The sequence below is a fragment of the Anser brachyrhynchus genome (assembly GCF_964034855.1).
Source record: "Anser brachyrhynchus genome assembly, chromosome: 4".
Classification (NCBI taxonomy): Eukaryota; Metazoa; Chordata; class Aves; order Anseriformes; family Anatidae; genus Anser; species Anser brachyrhynchus.
Window position 1 is genome coordinate 55,803,442 of NC_137698.1, and position 23,767 is coordinate 55,827,208.

General features: G+C 42.5%; 1 protein-coding gene across 2 annotated transcripts in view; it reads right to left on the reverse strand.

Moving 5' to 3' along the window:
- Positions 1–404: 404 nt before the first annotated feature.
- The window catches only part of PGCKA1 (PDCD10 and GCKIII kinases associated 1), a 41,622-nt gene continuing 18,259 nt past the window's right edge, over positions 405–23,767 (reverse strand). Inside the window, exons 2-6 of one of the 2 annotated variants that reach the window (XM_080588768.1) lie at positions 23,709–23,758; positions 21,071–21,161; positions 18,555–18,609; positions 4,036–4,083; positions 405–2,975 (exon numbers count right to left, since the gene is read on the reverse strand). In XM_080588768.1, the coding sequence (XP_080444894.1) occupies positions 2,021–2,975; positions 4,036–4,067 (987 nt within the window). In that variant the 5' untranslated portion in view covers positions 4,068–4,083; positions 18,555–18,609; positions 21,071–21,161; positions 23,709–23,758 and the 3' untranslated portion in view covers positions 405–2,020. Of the gene's footprint in view, positions 2,976–4,035; positions 4,149–18,554; positions 18,610–21,070; positions 21,162–23,708; positions 23,759–23,767 lie in introns of those variants that run through there. The other variant, XM_080588767.1, reaches the window with a different exon arrangement.

Genomic DNA, 23,767 nt, shown 5'->3' on the forward strand with positions numbered 1-23,767 from the left:
GGAGCGGCTGAGGGGAGGACGGGGTTTCCTCTTTCAGCATCGGAGAAGTTACACCGCAAAGAAGAGGATGTGCTGGGAGCGCTGGAGGTGGATCTGATCCAAGCCGAGCGAGAAGAGGTAAGTAAGGGAAGTCTGCACTGGGTCCACCTTGGCCTGGTGGCCGTGGCTTTGTCATTCTGTAAATGCAACGTGCTGGTAGTCTTCCCCTGTCCTTCGGTGTCACATGAAAATGCTTAGGACTGCCTACTAAAAGCTGGTACTTAACGTCGCTTCTCAGCCTCGCGGATCTGTTTGGAATCTGTGTGGTGATTTACTATTCATGTATTTTTAAAAATCACAGTGGTACGGATAACTCCCACTGAAAAAGGAGGAAAAGGGTAGAGGAATCAGATGGTAAACCATGCTGTGATTCTTGACATAGAAAGCTTTATTTTAAAGGTGAAATGTGGTGACATTTTAGTCTGTTGCTGACTTTAAAGTCTCAGCTTCAAGAGAAATAGTCTTTCAGTTGCACTTAGGAGTATCATTTATGTTAAGAGAAAAAGAGATCTTTGTTTCTACTTGCAGTATTTGGATGAAAAGAGGGAATCTGCATTTAAACAAATACTTTAAATATTTACTTATTACTGAAAATGCACTTTTTAACACTCTCATAAGTGTTAATGGTTAGACCAGCATTCAGCATATACTGTTGGCAAATATATAGTTGATGCTTTTTATGTATCTAATGATATTTTTTATGTAACTGTTGTATAATCAAAATATGCATAAAGTACAAAAGCCACCAGATAATTTTTCGTAAGTTTAAAAAAATTTATTGAGTGCTTAACAGGCTGAGAAACCGTGAAATCTCAGTACAAAGTTTTAAGCACTTTCTCTTTCAATCATTAATATCCCACTTTTGATGAAATGACAGCACCAAGTTGGTTTCTAACTCCTTTGCTTTTCACAAGGAATACAACAAAAGTAACCTACTAGTCTGAAGATCAGAGAAATGGTAGACATACCAGGAATGCAGCTCTGATATTTTGAGGTCTCATGTTTAATTCAGCTTGTAAGCTCGATCCCTTTCCTGCTGTAAGTTTAGGGACTGCAGACAAGTCCACAGAGATGGGACCACACTCATTCTTCATTGTTTGCACATAAGCAAAGCAAATCTTGCTGGGGAGCCTAGAGACACAACCTGTTTGCAAACTGTCATGTTAGGGCAAGTGGTGTATGCCTGGAAAATTTAGCAGAGTTGAGAGGTCTTGGGCTGTAGTTTCACAATAGTTTAAATCTACGAAACGAATAGGACTGAGTTTTGATTCCTCTCCAGCACTTCTGATAGCATGTGTGCAGTTCTTATGAGCTACTTCAGCTCATTAAACCACATGAGTTACCCACTCTTGAATTTTACTAGGCTTCTGCTGTTTTAATTAACTAAACCAGGTCACTGGGGTATCAGATTAAGTCCGGGGGAGGAATAACAGAAGAGGTAAGGTTATTGTCCCAATCCCAGATGTATGTGCACAGATTTGGGCCTAATCTAGAGTAGAACCAAAAGGAACCGAGACCATGCTGAAGTGCAAGCCACACTGCCATCCCCATTTCACACTGCATCCTAGAACTTTGGGCCAGTTTTTTTTTGTGCTAACATGATGAAAATCCATACTTTCTGTAGTTCAGTTTTAAATAATGGAGTTTCTCTGGACCTGGAATACACGGTGTGCACAGACCCTCATGAAAGTCAAAACTGAAGGAAACATTTGCATGAGACCTTGTGAGGTGGGGACACAGCAGTATATCCTGTGTGGAAGGAATGATGCTTTGCCCTCCTGGTTGGCCCTGTAGTAAAGAGCGTATCTCAGGCAGTAGGAATTAAAAGGCTGTGTAAAACAGCTGAAGGGACAGAGATTTAGTCCCATCTCTGTTTACATATGCTGTTTGTAACAGCTGACTACATGTACAACACATGCATTCATGTAGATCCAGAAATAAAATCTGGATCTCAGCCAGTGTATTAGAAAGAAACCTTCCTCTAGTATTCATCATCATCCTCCAGGTCTTCGCCTGCAGTCGCAGCTTCCAGTGCAGCCAGAGCTGCTGCTACTTCTGCGTCTTCCTCCTCGATTTCTCCGTTGATGTCTTTGTGGCTGGGGTGTGGGGGTGCCTGTAGTGCTGTGGTCACAGCCGTGGCAGTGATACCATCAAGAACATCCTCGCTCAAACCTGCGGAGTCAGTTTTAGAAGGTTCAATACTGCTTTCCTTCGTACGTGAAGGTGGTGTTACACAGAGGCCCTGGACCTGTGTGGCTGACGGCCTGGTGACTTGGTCTGAACGTGCACAGTTGTCCGGAAAGCTGTCTTTTTCAACATAGTTCCTGAGTCTGTTGACGTTTTGGTGATAATCTATATCTGGCAGCTGTATGGTGTTGTTTTGTGTCTCCAGCATCGCAGTTCCTCTGAGAAAGACACTATCTTCTGCAGCCTGGGCCTTCCCATCCTGAATACTGTTTGGCTCATTGCGGGCTGCCTTCTTGTGGCCGCCTACTCCTAGGTCAAGCTCCCGGCCACGCTCATTCGATTGGGTATAAAAGTCTCTAGTGCTGGCTGAAGGAGGCTCTGCTGACTGGCTGGAGGTTCCCTGCTCACTGGCTTCTTTCACTGGGTTTGTGTTGGGACCGAAACTGGGGTGCGCTCCAGCGCATGAGCTGCCACCATTGACTGCAACATCAAGCTTTGCAACACATCTCCCGAGGCCATCCTCTTGAAAAGCGTCGCCTCTGTGGTTCCTGAGAGTTCCTTGTGTGCTATTTACCCGATTCTTGTGTTCAGTTCCATTTAGCTCATCCTTCTGAAGTTCGTTTTTGTGATCTTGAATTTCACTGTTCTGCTTGAATTTGAATTTGTTGCTGCTTTGCTCATCCCGTTTGTAGCTGTTGACTTCATGAATGCATCCAGGTGACTGTACTTCTTCTGGATCAAAAATATAGCTGGAGTAAGAAACAAAATACAGAGGAAATGTTAATCGTTTTTCCAGTTCCTACTATTAACAGTGTAATTATGCTTAATTTTTAGCTGGAGGCCTTGAGGAACCTAAGCTGAATGGACATGTTGGGCCATGCTGTAGTCTCCTGGGAGTGACAGGGACTGACCTGTGCAGTGAGGTTCACCAGGAGCATAGGAAGATGTCAGAACCTTCTGCTGGCTAGTGCATGCTTCCAGCTTTGCTTATTTTTTTTTCCTCTGGAGGGTGGATTAGCCAATGATTAGTCATCATATAGATAATGATCTATATCGTTAATTGATGTGCGCTCATATAGTTGCCAAAAATACTTCATTTTTTTTCTGGTGCTCTTCCTCTTAAGTCTTGCCTTTTTGTCCTTTTTCTGTATTTGTCCCCTCTTTCTTTTTTTACTTAGTTTTCCCTTCTGCTCTTAACTGTTCCTTGACTTATTCTAGAGCCTCTCTTTTATTTCTCTCATCCCCTTTCTCTTGTAGGACCAGTTTTCTTCCCAATTCCTTACCTGTTCTAGAAATGTGGCCAAGGGGAAGAGTAACTGTCAAGTGGGGCTGCAGTGTTATTTCTAAAACTATCTAGTCTCCCTCATCAGGAAGACTTTTAGTATGGAATTGTTCCCACAGCTAACTATATAAAAAAGCTACGAAGGAAGCATGGGTCTGTAGCTCATGTTCATTGTTCAGGAGAGCAGGAGGATCTGACCAAGCCTGTGCTCCTCATTCTGCTGAATTGAGGGGAAGCTTGTGGTAACTACATGAGAAAAATCTTTTTGGTAAAGTTGAATTTTCAGTGCTTTACAGTTCTTCTGTGACTCAGGAATTATAGAAACGAACCTCAATTACAATAAATTAAAAGGACATTCAGGGGAAATCAGTATGCCTATGCTCTGGCATGACTTTAAAGATACTGTAGACTTTGGGAAAACTTAAACCTTGTAAATGGGCTTAATTTGAGCAAGAGGTGTAGAGGAGCACAAACATGTTTTAATGTTTTTCTTTTATTCAGTCTAAGCAACTCTTACTCCGTTGTACCTTTGTATCATTTTGCAGCACCTGCACCCCATCTGGATTTTCTTTAATCTGAAAAGAGAGAGAGGGAAGGCAAGGGAGAGGGGAAATGAGTGAAGCATTATGAAATTAATGCATGGGTAATTGCATTGAAAATGATGCTCATGTTTAGAAATGTTTTATTAGCTAAAAAGAAACATGCCTACGCAAGAATGGATGCAGTACTGTTCAAGGTCTTTGTAGCTTGCTATCTTGCATTGACAGTGGCCTGTAGTTGGGGAAGAATTCAGGGAAGAATTTGAGTTCTTTAGCAGACAGTGGTGTTCACCCAGAATGTTTTCCTAGTCTGCAACAGTTTTATGATTTGACGACGTCTAAGATGGGGTAGTAATGTGTTTTTTCTGTTTGTTTTTGTATTTGATAGCTATTGATGGATTTCTCTTCTATAAATTTATCTTGTTTCAAGTCTTAGTTTGTTTTCTGAACTCAGGTAAATTGCTTGCACCTACAGCATCCTTTAGTGAGGAGTTGCACCGCTCAGCCTTGCCTGTGTGAAGAACCACCTGCTTTTGTTTGACTCGAACCTGGCTCTTACTGGCATTATTTGATGCCTCCTACTTGGTGTATTGGAACAGGCAGTGTACATCACACCCTGGTGTCGTGGTAGTACAGGTACTGTACTGCCACCTTCAGCTCTGATACTCGGCCTGAAGAATCCGCATCTGTTGGAATGCTCCCGTACTCACGTTATTTCAGGCCTTTAGATTCCCCTTCTCATCGCTCTCTGGATCTCTTATGCTTTGACATCCTTCTTGAATTAAGGGTGGGAACCACAATGCTCTCAAGCTGTGGGGAGCCACAGATTTACTCTTAATTACTGCTGTCCCCACTCACTTGGGAGCTGTCGCAGAGACAGCTACTGAGCACTGGCATGACCTTGCTGTAGATCTCTCTCTTAATCCTCTGGTTAGACACGGACGTATTGCTGGGGTGGGCACTTTCTTACAGTGTTGTGCACCTGTGTTTTACTACAGTTTGACTAGAGCAGTCAAACTGCTCGTGTCCTGCTACATCTCTTTATCTTGCAAGCTTTCTGTATATGTTTGTCATTGTCTGATCCAGCAAGATGCTGAAAGCCATGTGTTAAGTGGTTCATATGTCAGTCTTTTATTATGGAAAGAAGTAATTTGGACCCTTGAACTTTTATGTTCTCAACCTAAAGTGAAGGCACAGATCTAAGCATCTGAAAATCCTAGTAAGAAAATTATTCTTAATTTTACAGGTTGGGTCTATCTTAGTTCAAGTTGATCAAGCCAGGCCAGTTTGTTAATGGTCTGTCTGTTATTATTCAGGCTCTTTCTTTATCTCTTGGTGCTCTACAGCCTTACATACTTTTGCTGTTGCCTAAGGACAGCAGCTCACTTCCCATAAGACAAATCAATGGCATAAGGTCAGGGTATTTTCTAGAGTGAGTTATTCAATGAAGGAAAATAGTATTGATTTATTTGTACCAGTTCAGTTTTCCCCCAAACAGCCCACCAGTGATTATGATGCTAGCAGAAACTATAACACTGTGTCAGTTTATTGTCCCAGATTTGCCCTCAAAATCTGACTTCTCTGCTGCTAGCACTGAGCGTAGTGCCTGGAGGCAAGTCCCTTGTTCCTGGGCCTGGATCTTCAGCAGCTGGCTTTAGCTAGGATGCAGCTGCTCCTACCCATGCTTTTTGTCTCTGTGCCTGAACTCTCCTGGAGCAGGAACTTTTTTAAAGGAGAAAGCAGCTTGGTGTAGCTCGGTGCCTGTCAGGATGGTCTGCATGCCAGCTGCTTTGCTTCCTCTCGGACTGGGGCTGCTTCTCCCTCTTCCTTAAACGCATTCTCCCGTGTTGCACCCCCAACAATATCTTATCAGGAGTTCTGATGCAGGGTTTTTTGTCTGAAGAGTGTGCAGTGACCACTTGAGGTGGCCATGCCCTCTTTGCGTGCATCGTAGAGGCACCGGGGCAGGTTTGGCAAGCTACGAGGCTCGTTTGAGCTGGGGCACGTAGCCATCTTATCTAGACAAAGCAGAGGTCTTAACTTGCTTTGATTGTTTTGAAAGCTGAATTAGTTGTAGCCCTTCTTTAGTTTAAGACTGACTTGAAGCTTCAGTAGAGCTAAGCTGTATGCTGATGCTTTTGACTGACATCTTCAGTTTTAGCTTAAGCCTGCTTCTAAGCCAGAAGAACAAAAACTGCTTAAAACTGACCAGCCCTTGATAGGCTCAGCCTTCAAGTCTCGGCGCGTTAGGGTAAGTCGCAGTGACTGCGTGATCTCCCTTCATGGGAAAGGCAACGTATGTGTCGTATGCTGAGCCCCTTTCTATACAGGCTAAGCTGCTGCCATCCCTGCCATTTGTCATAGGCTAACAGCATGCAAATATTCCAGCTCGGGTAAAATCACGATGACTTCGGTCACTGTCAGTCACCACTCGAGCCCACTGAGCTGCCCACACACCCCTGGTGCTTCACTTTAAAGTTACTGGTTTGGTGAAACCAGCCTGGGTCTGTCTGCAGCTCTGCGAGCAGATCCTGCTGCTTCTGCTTAATCTTTGCCCTGACAAATTTCCTACTTAGTGCTGATATTTATAATGTTTTAGGATTTTTAAGAAGAATCTCACTTATAGGTTTTAACTATTGGGAAGTGTTAATTGCTGTCCTTTATTCTGTTGTAAAGATGTTTGTTATCTTCACAGAAAGCAATTATAAATGGAAATTACTGTTGTTATTTTTATAAGAAGCCCTTTCCTGTTTGTGTTTTTTAATTACAGCTACTGTTTGAATTATCTCTGCAGCTACTGCATTTAAGCTTTTCAGCTGATTAGTTACAACTGAATTTGTCCTCTGGCATGAATGAGTTATAGCATATGGATATATTTTATGCTGCATTTTTATGCTTATAAATTATTTCATATCCATGAAGTAGGAATACAGTTTTACAATGTCACTGTCTAAACAACGTTTTTTTTTTTTCCCCTCCTTGCCCTATAATAGTCTTTCAAGCCAAGGTTGAAAAATAATTCTGGGGAACAAATTGCTTTCATAGCATGAAAAGACATACTTTAATCCTACTTACTTTGTTTTAGGTAGCTCGTTCTAAAGACTTCGGTATTGTGTGAGGTTCATAGTTCCGCTAACAAACAAGTAGCATTGATAAGCTCCTGTCTGGAGAAGTCTGAATCGAGCACGTTATGCAGATTTGCAGCAAAAAAGGGTTAGAGAGCTCAAGCGATGGGTAATTATCTGTGACCGAGTTTAAAAAGACATCTAGAATAAGACATTGCATCCTTTAATGTTGTTCCAACTCTGTCTTTTTATAAGATGTTTATTCTGTTGGATATTGTTATTCTGTGCTGTTAAATTAAGATGCTTTCAGATGAACATGACATGATGCAGAATACTGTCTTGCAAAACACTTTAAGGGTTTAGTTAAAAAAAAAAAATAATAAAAAGCTGCCTCTCTCAAGTGGCAATAAAATGCTTGGCCTTAACATTTAGATCCTCAGAATTCGGGTCAACCTGTTCCTAATCCCAAACACCATTCTTCCTTGATCACAAAATACTTAAAAGCCTGTACATTTCTCAGTGGTTGTTACACAGTCACTTAATTCTGAACATTAGCACCTCTCTTGGCATTAAATCTCTACTAAAATGTTAAGTATAGATTTACAGATTGTACTTATTTATTTTTTTAAGACTTGCACTTGGAGCATTTAGAGGGAAGAATTGGAGCTGTTCAGGAGAAAGGGACGAGGGAGGCCTGGGTTTAAATTCTTCCTCTCTGCTCAATTTTGAACTTCTGCTTTTCAGCTTTGAGAAGCTGCTGAATTTTCTAAAGGTCTCAGAAGCTGAGCTTTTATCAGTTTCTTCAAAATACCACATTCCTGCAGGATGTACGTTTTCCCCAGCTACCCCAGCAGACCCTGAGCTGGCCGTATGAAAAATACTCTAGATGTATTTTCTTGGCAGTGTGTTAAATGAGTGTTCACAGAGACACCAGGAAGACCTGATGTTATGAAAGAGTGAATTTTTCTTGAAGAAAATTTTATAGAAAAGCAACTACTTTAAAATCAGTGGGGAAAAATGCTGCTCTGGCTGTTAAAGAGGTTGTAACCGGATTTAATCCGAGGAGAGCAGAGCACCAATCCTGTCAGTAAAGTACATGCTGAAAAGGGGGAGGCTGTAAATGTTCTGCTGGCGGCACCTGCTAGGAGAATGGAGCGGGGCTTTCCTTAGTGTGAGACCTTGCTGGGGATGACACGAATGGATGGTGTCTGACTCCACAAATGTGAGCTTGCATTGCAAGGCACAGTGCGCTTTAAGAGGTGTCTGCTTTGCTTCATCAGATTTGAGAAACACAACGTATCTGATTTTAGGTTATGTAATAACACAGCTTCTATTGTCTATTTATACTGAAGCTGTGTTATGAATAAACAAAAAGCAAATTATAATGTCGTGAAAAGGGAAGGGCGCACATTGTAGAGATTAAAAACGTGTTGACAGCCTTTCTTGATATTCTTGGAAGTTTACATGGAAACAGAAGAAGGCCAATATAATATTTTTCTTCAAAAGAACAGAAGTACTACACACCATGTTTTATTTTTAATCCCTCCAGAAGTGGAGGCATAAAGGTAAGGAGAGAGCTTTTTTTTTTTTAATAAAATGTGAACATTTTTTGTCCTGAGTTTATAAATTCTGTCTCGGTGTCTCTTGATCTGGGTCATTCTTAAGCCTTTTTTTCCTTCCCTCAAGTCTGGTTCTTAATGAGCTTTTGCTGTTTCTTTACCTTTTCCTTCTCCTCCCTCATTTCCCACTCTAGATTGCAAAGTAACCTGTTTTTTCCTGAGATTATCCAGGCTGCTGAGCCTGGGTGCCGCATCTCCCAGCGGCCTGGGATACGTGCCTCTTTGTGCTCGCTTTCAGGCAGAGGCACTTCTCACCCTGGGCCCTGCCCGTGTCTTTCCTGTCAGTCTGCTGTGGTTTCTGCTCCTCAGCGTAAACCTGCCCAACCTCTGGGTACAAAAAAAAAGACGCTTTTTTTTGAAAGTGTCTGCAGAGAAACATGTAAAGAGGGCATATTAAGGAACTGGGGTGGGAATAACCTCAGACAGCTCTCGCACTTGGCAAGCTTCTCCTCGCGGGAGAGGCACGGCTTGCTTCTGTGCTGAGGAGGCATTCCCCCCTCTCGGCAGGCTTCAGAGGCTGTCCGCAGCATGTGCCCAGGCCTGAGAAAGGCTCAGGTGTGCCGAGGCGTGGAGGAGGGACGTGCCATGTGCTACCGAGGGGTGGAGGCAGCGGAACAATTGCTGTGGGTGGCAGGTAATATAAAAGAAGCATGGAAGGACTGTGGGACAGATGGTAGGGCTGGGAAGAACTATAATTGGAAATGCAGGGAACTAGTAAACATACACCAGAAAAAAGCACCAGCCTGTGGTAGAGGAAGAGAAGGATAACAGGGAGAAGGTTGTAAAGGAAGGAAGAGCAGAGATATAACTTTGCTAGCCACTCTGTATGCAGGCTGAACACTGCTTTTGGGTGAATAGCATCTGTGGGAATTATTCACTTCGCATAAAGTACAGACAACTCTTCACGTCCTGCTTTTTTCCTGACCATACTCGCTCTTCTGAGGGCAGACTGTCTCCAACAGGAGTGAGAATTGTTCTGGGCCCAAAATGCCTTTCTGCTAATGCTTTGTGGAAACTGCTACCACTGATGAAAAGCTTTGGAGCTGCCAGATAAGTGTCTTCTGCAAACAAATTGCTTTCCACAAAACTCCAGATCAGCTCTGTACCCGTACCTGACAGTCACAGCACAACTTAACTGGAACAGCCATGTTTAGCATATAGGTGACAGCCAAAAAAAAAAAAGTGAAAAATGAAACCATAAAGCAGGGCTGATGTCTTTCAACGAGTCTCTGGATTCTTTGGCATCTCTTGCTGTAGCGCAGTTGGTACGAAGGCGACAATTTGATAACAAGTCTGTGCTTATCTCTGCACTAAGGCCAGTACTCAGAGCTGGGCTGAAATCTCTCTGCTTCCTTCTGACTGATTTTGGGTCTGGCAGTTTGTTTTAAAAGTGCTTCAGGGAGCAACTCAATTGTCACATAGCATCTGAAATAAATGAACCAACCTGAGGAGGTATCAAAATATGGTCCCTTATAGAAAATAGGTCCCACCTCATGGGGCGTTTGTACTTCTTAGCTTTTCCATAGCTGAATTGCTTTCAGGTTCATTGTTCACACTTCCTTTAACTGTAGTATTGAAGTATCAGTCCCAAGTTGCAGCCGCCTTGCAGCCCAGCCCTGGTGGGACTACATGCCTGTGCCGCCCCGGTCACCCAGTAAGAACTGCAGATTGACTCTCAATTCAGCCCCTGCCATCTACACTGCTCTGCGAGAAAAGGAAAAGGTGCCAAGTGCTTCTCCTGGTGCAGCGTGGCTTATCCTCCTGTTCTGAGGATGGCAGGCACTATATTTGGGAGCAAGGAATGTCGGAGTGTCTGCCAGAGAGATCCTTGTGCTGTCCTCCTGCCAGCACAAGGTTATTGCCAAGGTTGCAGTTGCCTGTCCTGCCCTCATTACCTCATTACTCCTGCCACTCCAACGTGCTCTTTTCCATTTACTTTACAAACAAAGCTGGGGAGCTGATCGGCCGACCAGCCACTTTCCTTCTCTGCTGAGGCCTCATTTACCCACTGAACTGTTCATGTGCACTGCCAGTACTGCTAACTGCCAGGATAAGTTGGCAGAGGGACCCACTGAGGACCCTGTTAAACTTCTTCAGCCACGGTGGTAACTTAGGGCAGTCACCTTTAGCTGTGTGTGTCTGTTGGTGTTCTTGTTCCTTTTCAGGTTGTTTCTCCTGGTTTTCACCAGTAAACGTCATCACTGTGTGAACGCAAGTAATCCTTCTTACACGACCTGCAGCTGTTGAGAAGAATCCTTACATATTTTTAAGATGATGATTAGAATTGAAAAGGGAGAGAGGTGTCAAAGGGAGTCACACAGGCAACTGCACATTCCCATTTTTATGGGATTTTTTACAGGTATTATCAAACACATTTTTCTATGAAAATATCATTTGTGATTCTATTGCATTGTTGATATTTCTTCATTTTTTTCTTATAATAAAAAATATTCTTTATGGCTTGCTTTTGTCAAAACCCCTGCTTTTGCCAAGGAAAAGTCAAAATTATTTCATGGCCTTTCTTTAAAAAAAATCTTTTCTGAAAAAATCAGAAATAAAAAAATCTCACACCATGTCATTCAACAGGACTATACCCAATGTATTTTACCATCTGCTGTCATCCAGACTTATTTCATTCATCCATGCTTAGAGGACCTTTTAAAACTTCTGACTTATCCTTCATTCAAATTTATCTGAAATGCTCATATCCACACCCTCACTCTTTAATTTTTCTTGAAAGAAACAGAACTTGCGACAGTGTGACTCTCCCAAAATCTAACCTTTGCAATCCAATGATGAATTTTCCCTGCTGCTCCCCTTCTTTCCTCCCTTGCCCAACTAAATTGGGCCTGGGGCTGTTAGCTGTTTGGGGCAGTGACCTGATTCTTGGTGTTCCTGCGATCGAAGTGGCAAATCTCTGGCTGATGTCACCCACTAGCACTGTGTACAGACAGCAGATGTTTGCTTCAGTGAAGGAGGAATTTTGAGTATTTTGTGTGCTGTTCAAGGCATGAAGTTTAGGGTTGTTTCTGGGTGTAGGGACTTAAACATATTATTTTTGCTTATTCCAAGAGAAGTCATGAAAGTGATTTAGACTGGTAGTTTTTTTTGCAGGGGGGAAAAGTGGCTTTATCCAGGGCTGGTATCAAAACCTGGAAATTGTTGTGCCTCAGAATCGTGCATTGCTCCTTATCTGGGAGTTATGGGATTCTGTTATGGCTCCATAAATGTTGATGCGTTATGTTCTGATATAGAATAGGTCTCTCACTGAAGAAGTGGCTTCAATGTCACAGTGCTGTTTTTTCAGCAAGGTAACAGCTGGCACCATAACAGAATCCTTAAATGACAATGCTGTGCAAGCAGTCATAGCAAGGGTAAAAACAAACCGAGTCACATTTAAAGAGAACTGTTTCTAATTAGTTTAGCCCCATACTTTTCAGGAAATTAGAGCAAAGCAATTTACTATGAAGAAACACTCACATAACAAACACTGTGCTTGCCCAATGAACCCTCACTCCAGCATCAGCTAATCACCAACTACGGCCTACTCACCAAATAACCAGTGGGAGTAATGTTATCATGATTTTAATATCTATCTGCCTGTGGCATCTGAAATATGTGTTTCAAGTGTTTCTCCAGAAAATTTTCAATAGTAATTGACAAAAAATTTGCTCTTCATCCTGGGATCACATTAGCAGTAGACATTAATTATCATATACACAAAATAGTGCAAATTGTGTGTTATATCCTTGGATTATTTATAACAGCATCCAAGGGAGGGAGCAGTTGCCTAGCTGAGAGGTGCATCTCCTGTGCAGGAGTTAACCAAGTCCTCTACTTGTGGCGTTTCTCAGCACTGGGGAAAAGCATCTTGCCGGTGTGACGTTCAACTACAACCTGATGAGAAACAAAACTGGCAGGCAGGCTGCCTCAGAGCAATGGAAATACCTTCTTACATTCCTATTCCTACTGAAGAGCCGAGAAAAGGTCAGACTTAGCCTGACTCTGCTGATACCAGAAAAAATATGCACTAATTAGCTCATGTACACATAGTTCTAATACCAGTACAGTTGGCAGTGGCAACACATGCCGGTGTAAATAACTTAGCTGGAATGGGGAGCACCTGATTTCATGCAAATGCAACATCAGAAATGCTTCCCTTCCCTACCACAGCTCTCCCCAGGCCCTCAACTAACTAGCTACATCTTCATCAGGTCCTGATGGTACTTCTGCCCTCACCTTGCCCCCTCACCTCCTTGTTTTTGCAGGCAGCAGCTTTGCACCAAACGAAGGCGCAGAGGCAGGCAGGCCCCAGGGCAGGGAGGTTTGAGCGCTGCCAGCGCAGCGTGAGCACACCTGCACTTGTTTGCAGTTGCGCTGCCAGACTGGGAAAGGAATGAAAAGTTTGATGCTATCAGGTTTACAAAAGGTGTTTTGTTTTGAGTTGTGACTGCTGGTTATTGCCTACGCAGATCTTCCACCACGTGTAACAATATGCATAGCTGTGTTAAGTCCTGCTAGCTCCTCCTCAAAACGTCCTTCTTCCCAAGCCAGGAAGGTCGGCCAGATCTTCTGCTTTCCCCCAGCGGCTTCCTGGTGGTATTGGGCAGTACGTGAAGTCCCTTGTTTCATTCTCATCGTAGCTGTTCCCCTCGCCTTCATAGCAGGCAGCTTTCCCCTTTCTCCTGCAGGCTGTTAAAGGATGAGATGTGTCCCGGCCAGCCATCTTCTGCCTCTCATTGCTCTTACATGTAGATGAAGCTATTCTTCTCACCTGCTGGGGTTGGGTGCTCAGCTCCCAGCCTGTCTTTAATAATTCCTCCTTTTCCAGCCCGTCACCCTGGTCCACGTTCAACAAACAGGCCCTGGTGCTGTGGGTGCCGCACCGCTGGGAGCAGCAGGCCTGCGGGCAGCCCCTGCCCTGCCTCGCTCAGCTCCCTGGTGTGCCTGGCCCCTGAGAGGCACCGAGGCCTGTAAAATGGGATTGGGTCAGTCCTCTTCTTCCCCTCTACCAACTTTGAGGTTGTTCTTTTACTGTTTTATTCTCTGGTCTCTGTGGCAGCTGCAGGGCTTTGCTTTAAACGCCTCTGGAAAGGTGGAGCTCTTCGTGAGGCCCCTGTTACTGCGGTGTACAGGCCCGCAGTGCACGTGGGACACGACTTCGAGGTGATCTGAATGTGCCCTTTTTCTCTTCTGTTACCCTCCTCACAATTGATTTTAAATATTGAGAAGACCTTTAAGAGGAAATGCATTCTCTCTGGCTAGTTCCTCGTCGCTCACAGCACTAGGTCACGGAGCACTTCCCTACCGCTGCTATTTACCACAGAAAATGTTTGTTTTATTTCTGGTGATTAAAAGGAAGAGTCGGGCAAAGGGTGAAACTCTCACAATCATTAGCCAGTTTGCACAAAGGAAAAACAAATATAGCTCGCAGCATAAAAACACTCATTTCCTCCTCAGCCAAGCTTATTCCCTACATCTGTTCTTCCCCAACTTACATCACTGTCTGGTGTTTAAGTTACTGAAGTTCATATTTCCTGTCTTTTAAAGTCGTTAATCTTATATATTATACTAATTTGTTCTGTAATGGTGCCCAAACCCCAAGTTGTATTTAGGGCCATATTGTGCAGACACCAACGTAGGAATGCACTGTTTCCCAAGGGATGCGTGGTCTAAATGTGTGACAAGGCAAAAAATGGGTGTGATAAGCAGATGGTCATGTACGTGTGAAAGAAGCAATCGGCAGAGAAACTGTGTTTAGGGACACAGCTGGAGCCTTAAAATAGCTGTAGCCAATTTTTATGCAACTGAGAGAGACTGTGTCTGGAGTCTGATCTCCTTCAGGATGTTAAAGTGTGTCTCGGCAAGCTTTGCGCAATTATGCGCTTTGGAGAATGGAGTCTGTGGTTCCAACCCTTGGTCTGAAAATCCCTGGTTATATCTAACGTCTTTTTAAAACTCTTAACGTAGAAGCAGCCCTAGAAACAGGGGCTGAGCCTTCTTCACATGCTGTCGAGGACGTGACTTTGAGACTGAGGGTCACAGGGAACCAGGGCTCCTAATTTATGAGGCAATTTGCTAATCCTTTGAATACTAGGTAAAATAATCACAGCCTCCCCGGTGGTTTTGACTGGAAGCTGCAGTGGCGGCTGTGTTTTAGGTTGAACATTGTGCTCTGTGTCTGAGCGAGATGTGGCCTTAGGGCACCTGCCCGGGATTGTGGCCTCAGCACCACATGGAGTTTCAGGCCACAGGAAATTTGGCAAAGTCACAGCCTACAGCAAACTGAGAGCTCATGAAGCCCATAGGGAAACCCAGCTGAAGTGCCTCGTCCCTCCTGGCCTACATGCATGTGGGTGCTTGATTATAACCCTTTGCCTCTTAGACTCCCAGTCCTATCATGTATTTGGCTGGGCAGCCTTTCCTGAGGCCTGATACAAATAGTTTCTTATCTTACAGTGCCCAGATGAGCTTGGCAGGGGGTGTTTCGCTGACACGTTTTAGGGTGGTAACAGGAGGCTGCTTCCTGGTTCTTGCTAGAAATATCTTTACTTTGAGCTGTTACCTAGGGCCTGTCCTTGGTGCACTGCACTAGGTGCTTTCCCCCTCGATGTATCAGCTGGAGGATCAAATACCTTAAGTTTAACTGCTCTATCCTGCTTCAGTGATATTCTGTTTCACTTCCTTCCCGTTCAGTGACCTGGCCTGAACAACCTGAAGACCATGAGCCTTTTGCCCTGCGTGCATCCATGTTCTGCATGCCCACATGAGAAGCAATTGTACCCTGAAATCAGTGGAGACCTTTTGGCCTCCTTGAAATCTTGATGAGTCCCTCCATTGACTAATTAAGACTAGTTGACTATGTCACTGGAAATACTGAGGTTTTTATATATGTGCTCTTGTTCTTCAGACTTTTTTTTTTCAGCTAAGAACTGAACTATTTCCTAAAGCTACATACAATTCAAAATTTGATGTCCTCCCCTACCCCCCCTTTTTTTTCCAGTAGGTTCATCAGAGCTATCTTTAAAATAATAAGGAAATGACCTAAATTAAAGGTCTTGTGATAGCCTCCTTACAGATGCTTCTATTTCTGTGTACAGGGTTAGCTGGAGGAGTGAAATTTCAACCTCTGGATAGAAGGTGAAGTAAAGAAGAAAGGCTTAAAAACTTTATAGGACTCGACACATTTAAGGTCTCCAAGAGACAGAGAGGGTAGAAGCATGGATAGATGTGCTAGAGGATGGAGAGAATAGAAGCATGCTACTTGTTTCATCAGTATATTAAAAGCTGTGGCAAATTATATGAGCACAGAAAATTCAACTGTTGCTGGGAGATGCCAAAGGCATCTGTTAAGGACAGTAGCAGTTGAAAGATATTGCTGCCCCTGGTGAAAGATAAGATTTAGCTGAAATTGAGAAAAGGCAGATGCTGTGGTCAGAAAAGGTGTGTTTGGGGAAAACAAAGTGTGTCAGGGGCTAAAGTTGTATCTGGCCCTTGACAGACTTGCTTTTGGCTATGTCCCTTTTTGGCTGCATGTGACTTGAGGAAACTCAGGTGAATTTAGAGTGCCTGAAGAGGCATAGCCAGGGTATCTCAGTCGCTATGTGCGACTGAACCACACAGTAGTGCCAAACTCAGGTACTCAGCAGAAAATGAGGGCAGTGCTGGTCACCCAAGTTGCTGGTTTGAACTGGTATGGCAGTCCCTAAGATCCTGTAGTGATGCAGGATCCATGTGGTAATGTGAATACAAAGCAGATTCTCTCCTGGTTCTTTTGTAACTGTGATGTGGCCTTAGTTTCCCGCACCCTCACCAGAGGGGACCTGGAGAATGCAAATAAGGGCAGAACCTGCCTTTCAGAATATTTATTACTTCTGGGGCTGAATGAACCTGAAAGTGCACAGTTTGATTTCCTTTGCAGCACTGACAGGAAAGCAAACAAATCCTTTGACTTGAATTTTGTATGTCAGCGCAACTGGCTGTGGAGCTGCTTGTTTTCTTCTCTTCTGTCTCAGAAGTCATTTTTCCTTAGACTTCCATTTGCAGAGTCAGCCAAAGACTTTGAGCCTGTTTACATATAGAAGTATTTTCTAGATGTGGATTGATTCTCGAGTGAGTATTTATTTTTCTCTGTTTTGTACCTTCTGGAATAACTTAATTTTTATTATGTCAATCATATGGATACTGAAATCAATGAGAAAATTCTACTTTGGACATTAGGAAACTGGAAAATATCGGACAGTGAGTGTGATGGCTAAAGCCTACTGCCACAGGATGAAGTCTGTGAGAACAACTTGGCAGGCCAGGCTGGTTCCCTGCTATATTATGTGATTATGCTATGACACTGTCACATAGCTGCCACTAGCTTGCAGCATAGCAGCACACTGTACATCACTATGAATCAAGCTCCTGGATCTTAGATTTCATCCTTTGTCTGCTGAAAACTGTTGCTCTATTTGCTTTGTGAGCAAAAAAACAGGGAACAGTACTGGCCTTCTGCAGCAACAGGGGGGCTACCAATAGCAGAACCTTTAAAAACAAATGCTGTTTTAAGACTTTGAGCCTTCAGGTGGTCTGGGAAACACTTGGAGAACAGAGGAAGAGGAGAAAGGAGAGAAAGTGGAGACCTCATGTTTTAGATTTTATAAAATTCTTGTAAGCTGAAAGAAGAAAAAATACAAAATTTATGAAAGCAATTATTAAAAGTAAGTGCACTTAATGGTACAAGTTAATTCATATGCAATTTTGGTATCTTGGCTTCTTAAAAACTTATTTTTTGTTTGCAAAGCAGTTTTGTGGATAGGCTCACTGCTTCTTTTTCCTTTTTGTTTTGGTAGTGGGCATGAAGAGACACTGCTGGAATTTAGCAGGCCTTTATCCTTCAATTTTGTCGTGCATTTTTACGTGAGGGAACAATACTCTGAAAGTGGGCTCAAATGCCTATGGAGATTGCTTCAAATAGATATTGCATGTATGCCTTTAGGCTTGATCGAGGCCAGGTAGGATATGTGATCTCAGCTGTGGTATTCAATTATAGCTTTGAGTCCCCAAAATTATTTTGCCCTGAATATTTCAAATGCTTCTGGTTTGTTTACATCATCCAAAGTATTGCTAGTGGCAGGTGTTGTAGTGGTGGTATACTGTTCTGAACATCAGCCTCGCTTAATACAAAGAGAATTGGATAAAGCCCTAAGCAGTTAGCATGACTCAGTGGTTCTCTTCTAGTAAAATAAAACAAACTAACAATAACACCCTAAACCCAACAACAACAAATGGTTCAAGGGGCTTGCTTAAAATTGTCAGGATATTGGGTTTGACCATTTGATGGAATAACCTGCAGCTCTTTGAAAGGGGGCTGCTAGAAGTCAATGTGCTCTCCCTCTTCAGCCAAATCAATTCTCTTGTTTTCCAGTTTGTTCTCTTTCCCCAAATTCCCCTCTTTCTTTCCCACACTGCACTAGTTTGTTCTTCCCATCACCTTTTGCCTTCCTTTCTTCTTTTTATCCTTCCTCCTTTTTCACCTGTGTTAACTGACCTGTCAACTTTGTGTTCCTGTATTTCCTTTTTATGGTGTTTTTTTTCTAAACTTCAAAGTGGAAATCTGTCACTTGTTACAACAGAAATATTAGAGGTTGGAAAGAAACAGTTCAGAACCTGCTCTGTCACCAGTGCCTATAGCTGCAAAGCATCGTCATTAAAAAATAAGGTACTGCAGAGAGAAGAATAATCTGGTGACGTTCTCCTTTGTGGAGTGATGAAGTTACAACAGTGAATGACCAGTAAGTCTTAAACCTACACAAGAAGAATAAAAAAGAAGTCTTACCTTTCAGATTGTACTCCATCGACTGCTGGAAAGGTTTGGTTTAAATATCTTCATCCTGCAATAGTAAAGCAACGCTTTGAGTGGTTTCTTTGTGTGTCTGCACAAGTAGGATATGCTGAGGAGCAGGCGGCCTGCCACAAACAGTGTGGAAGTATAACATCCTCCTCTTCATGCCATTGTAATTTCTTAATTTACACAGTGACCAAACAAATCACTTGAGTAATATGCTCATCCCCTTGAGCTGAACTGGAATGCTAACCTGCTTAAAGTGAGCATGGGCTTGCCTGCTACAGTGGATTAGGGCTCATGTAAAATGTTTACACTTATAATAACAATAAACTTAGAAAATCTTCAAATATTATGGGAATTCTTTTTTCTTTGCTGGCACCCAGGATACTTATAGTATCAGCTAAAACTGCAGTATCCTTGTTAGAAGTTTCTCCTTCAGATTTTCATAAACTTTGAAATTTAAGAAAAGCCTCTGGCATTGCACCAATGTTCAAGGTATCTCGTAAAGCTATTGTTCTTTCAGATACGTGTGCCCTAGGCTAAACAGAAATTTTGGTAAAATGTTTTCTATTAAGGATTTAGAGAGAGATAAATTTGAGAGATAGCGATAGAGTTAAACTGAAACAGTGCGGATGATTTTTCTCCTTTAAAAATATATATTTTTTTTGTGTTTCTTGTTAGGGAAGGGAAGGTGGACATATGCCCACATGGATCTGTGTGTGCACGCAAACCTGTAACAAACATTAATCCCTAAGTCAGGGTCAGATCTGTGAAATGGTCAATGTATTTTGCTGTGGGTTCAAAACTTTTGCTATGTGCTTCCTTTCATCCTTAGCATCTCTCTGCCTGGGTAGCAATAACTTGAAAAATCTCAGTGCAGCTTATGTTACAAGCTTTGACTCCAGGTAGTTATGCTTGCACCACCAAGAGAGAGGTTTCCAAAGGCTTTGAGATCCCTTTCAGCAGAGCTCTGAAAGCCTGAAATATGGCTGAAAACTAAATGCTCTGCCGAATTCAGCAGCTTGTGGGTTGGGACCAAATTGAGGTGGCCCCGATATGTGCTGTGAGTCATTGCTAAGGAGACCCTGAGCACGTTTGATTCATTGCTCTGCTCTGTTGCCCTACAGCGAGCCACTTAACTTGTCTTGTATGCTACCATTTCACATCCTTCTCAGAGCTTAATGTTTGGGCAGCACTTTGGAGATTTATGGCGCTATTCCATCTCATTATAGTGTTGCAAAGGGCTGAGAGTGTTTCTATGCATCTGCTAAAGGTGCTGTTGGTACTTTAAGTGGAGTAAAGAATAAAGCTCACGAAGACTGAGTCATTGCGTCTTCCTATCTTTATGTGACTTTTTTTCTGGGGGTCTTCTTGTCGCTTTTTACCTTAATTCCATTCTTGTTTGATATAGCTGTCATCATTAATTACAAAGTAGTTTATTCTATTTACTTTTTGTTCTATTCTCTAATTAATCTTTCTTGCAGTGTAATTTTGTCTCGATGTCGTTATTTGCTTTGTGTAAGCCATGCCCTAAATGAAAGCAAAAATCCCTGCAAAAATGAAAAGCAAAATCCGTGGCCTCTTGCCACATGTTGAGAGGATGCAGATTTTATTTAACAAAGGCAAAAGATGTATCCTGTTTAACTCAGGCTTACAGAGCATTCTTATCCCCTGTGAATTGCTTTTGTCTGTTGAACAAATTCTGAAATAGTAGGTCAGCTATAGGGTTTTCATTAATTTTTAATTGGGTTTTGTGTGTTTATTTTAAGTCTACTAGGAAATACGTTTCTAAAATTCCCTAGAAAAGGAAAATGCCAAAAAGGAGAGCTGATACAGCTTACCAACAGCTATAACTTGTAAGCTTACCCATTATATTGTGTCAAGTGATAACTGATTTCACTGTGATGCATGTCACTGGTTTTTGATCTAAACATAGAGTTGTTTGTTTGTTTGTTTGTTTTAAGGAATGAATTACTGAAGCTGCTTATAATGTTAAAAATGTGCTGAAAGCTCAGCATCAAATGCTGGATGCTTAATGGAATAAAATGTGCAAGGCAGGATTTCAAGTGAATCAGTGGTTCATTTTCTCTGTCAGACAGGATCAGACATAAACCAGGCTATGTTTATACTTAAACGTGAGTTAAAAATATCCTCTTTTCATTGTATTTGGAGCTTTCTTCTCTTTTACGTAGTGATAGCTTGGAAAACGGTTCTTGTTCCTGCAAATTACACTCAGACATCTTAACTAAATACTCTTTTTTACCATCATCTTTGCTTAGCAACATCCCTTTTGAGATATTCTTGGAAACTTAATACTTGTCTGATGTGTACAACAGTGTTCATAAATCAAGGAATGTCGCCACATCCTGCTCTCTTACATTGTTTAATACTTTTCATATTATTGTTTCTGGGAGAGAAGCACAAAGCCTCACGCACCCACTCACTCCAATATATTGCAGGACACAACTACAAATGACCCGAGCCCCAGCCTTTGGAGCACGGCTTACCATGGTGGTGCAGGTTGCCCCAGCGCGTGAATCGCATCCGCATGTTTGTCATGGACCCAAGCAGCAAGGAGCTTTCACATTCCAAAATAACCTGGAATTTAAACAAAATCATTAGGCTCTCTGTACTTACGTTGTAGAAGCTCCTATTTGCATTTTCCATTTCATTTGGTTGCTGAAAACAAGCTATTTCAAAGTCACATAGTCAAAATCTAAGTGCAGTATCCTAGGCCTGTTTTGGCATAGCCCCTGGGTATGCTTCGGGTCCTGAGCATGCTTTTTGCTGGACAAAATTAACATTTTGGGTGCCGTAAGCAGTTATTTCCAGATTTACCTTCCCGTTCTGCGGTGGAGTCCTTTGCTAGGCTTGCTTTTAATTTTTTTTTTTTTTAATAAAGTTGCATTTGTAAATGCTGGACAGCTGATCTTTCTCTGATCTACATACTTTCCCACTCCATTAGGCGCTCCCAGTGTGAAGTTTTCAAGCACCGTGCACAGGTCCTGTGCTGTAAAATGTTGTGTAAAGCCAGCCAGTACTTTTCATAAGAAAAGAGCCTTCCTCACCCTAAGGATCAAAGAGGAGCAATGTCTGTGTTACTGAGAACAGCGATACAGGCTTTGACTTATTCTTTCCAGAAGTCATAACCTGCTCCTCCAAGCTGATCTGGAGATCAGCTGACTGTAGAAATTTCTTCTTTTCTTTTGTTGGTCAGAAGTAATAGAACTCAGTGCTGTCCCCAGCATTTTCAGAAAAAATGTTCAGCTGTCATCCGTGGTTTTAATTTATGCCCTGAGACTTGCACCCCCCTCACAGTTTCCTTCCCTGCTCTGTTAGCCTTGGTCCTGCCCCCCGTGTGCCTTTGTGGTATTGTTCAAATACTTTCTCTGCTGCAAACTCCAATAGCTTTTAGGGGGATCTTTTTGATCATTTCTACTCATCATCTCAATTCAAAGTTCAGTGGAACGAACCTCTGATTTACATGCGTTCTTTGTGTTTCTGCCCATGTGTTTCTCTGTAATTGTTTGCATATGGTTGTATTAATGTGCTCTTTCCTGAAGACAAGCTGAGATGGGTTTCGTATGAGGGATCCTGAATGAAATGTAGACCCACTGCTTGTTCATGGTAAAACTGTGGCTGACCTTGCTAGGAGCGGAATCAAAGCCTTTAAGAGTCAGTCTGTTGCAAGATAATGAGAGGGAGAAATGTTGTGAAATCAAAGCTGAATTTGAAAATCCTAGATTGTTCCTGTGAACGCTTAGAGTCCAGAAACAGCCTTTCAGCTGTGGGACTGCACACTTCTCCCCGAGGCTCTGTAGGGACGAGGAACAGTAGAAATGTAGAGAACTGAATGTCTTGCCTAACTAGGGAAATTGAAGAGGGAGAGAAATGAGTAGTCAGTTTTCTTACAAAAAACACTTAAGAAGTCAAATCGGGTTGAGGTTAGTTATCCTTGCGATCTTTTTTGCACTCAAAGAGATTTCCAAGGCTTTTAATATATTTATCAGTACACTAGTTCCTGAATACTGCCATTGTGTTTCTTGTAAATATGAAATGTGTCACTGAAAACAAGAAATATGGAAACAGGTGAGATAACCACGCATCAGTTAACATGTAAATGAGCACGTTTTAATAATTCTCTGAGATCTGATGGATCTGCTTGATTTGTGGAGAACTTGAGCAGTAACAGAAAAGCTGTTTCCCGAGTAGTGAAAACAAGCTGATGAGAGGAGATATCTTGATCCACAATTGAAAATAGAAAAAGTAGACTGAAAATAGAAAAAGTCTTCCAGAAGAGCCCTGTGGTCTTGCCATTTCCTGGGTGCATGGGCTGAGCTTCCAGTCGCCAGCAGTACGGGTTGAGTTTTGCTCATTTTGTTGTAAACTGAAAGGTCATAAACTGCTAGCGTGCTGAATGGTAAGAAGTGGTACGTTCAAATAAGCGTGGGGATTTCTGGAGAATTATCGCCTTTCCATTAGCTAAGACAGCTTAGGATGGTGCTGTCTGTTTAAATGATCTTGCAGTCCATTATCACGAGTCTGTTGGTGTCCAGATACAGGTTCTTAGCTGTAGCTATCTTTTTGTGAGGCCACTTTAGATCTCTGGTGAAGAGAGAGATTTTTATGTTCTATTTGTCCCACTGCTTTTGCAAATCATGCTGGCTACTGTGTTCTATCTCTTCCCGGCAAGTAATGACCACGAGCTGTTTCACATGGTGGTATCTGTCATACAAGGTTTTCTGCTTCCTGGACCATGAATCACAACAAAATAAATTTACGTTTTATGAAGTGTCATGAAGAATCATAAACTACTTCATTGGAAAGAACCTCTGGAGTTCATCCTGCCCAACATTTACACAGTGGAGGTCAACGCAGGTCTACAGCTTTCTGCAGAACATGCAACACCTACATTTAGCTCATTAATGCAGGGGAAGCTTTGATCTTTATTGGCAGTGTCCGCGACAGCAGCAAACGCTGGGCAGGTGGTGCGGCGTCAATAAACTCTGTCTATGTTTGTGTAGTTCTTTGTTAGCAAAGATCTCGCAGAAGTCTAGGGTGAAAGTTCAACATCTGAGGTTTTCCACTCCTGTAAAAATTTCCTGTTCTTAGATTGGGCGTTAAATTTGTGTTCCAGTTCCTTACCTCCAGATTTCAGCCCAAAATGCTAGCAATCTGTCTCCTCTTTAAAGAACCTGGAAGAA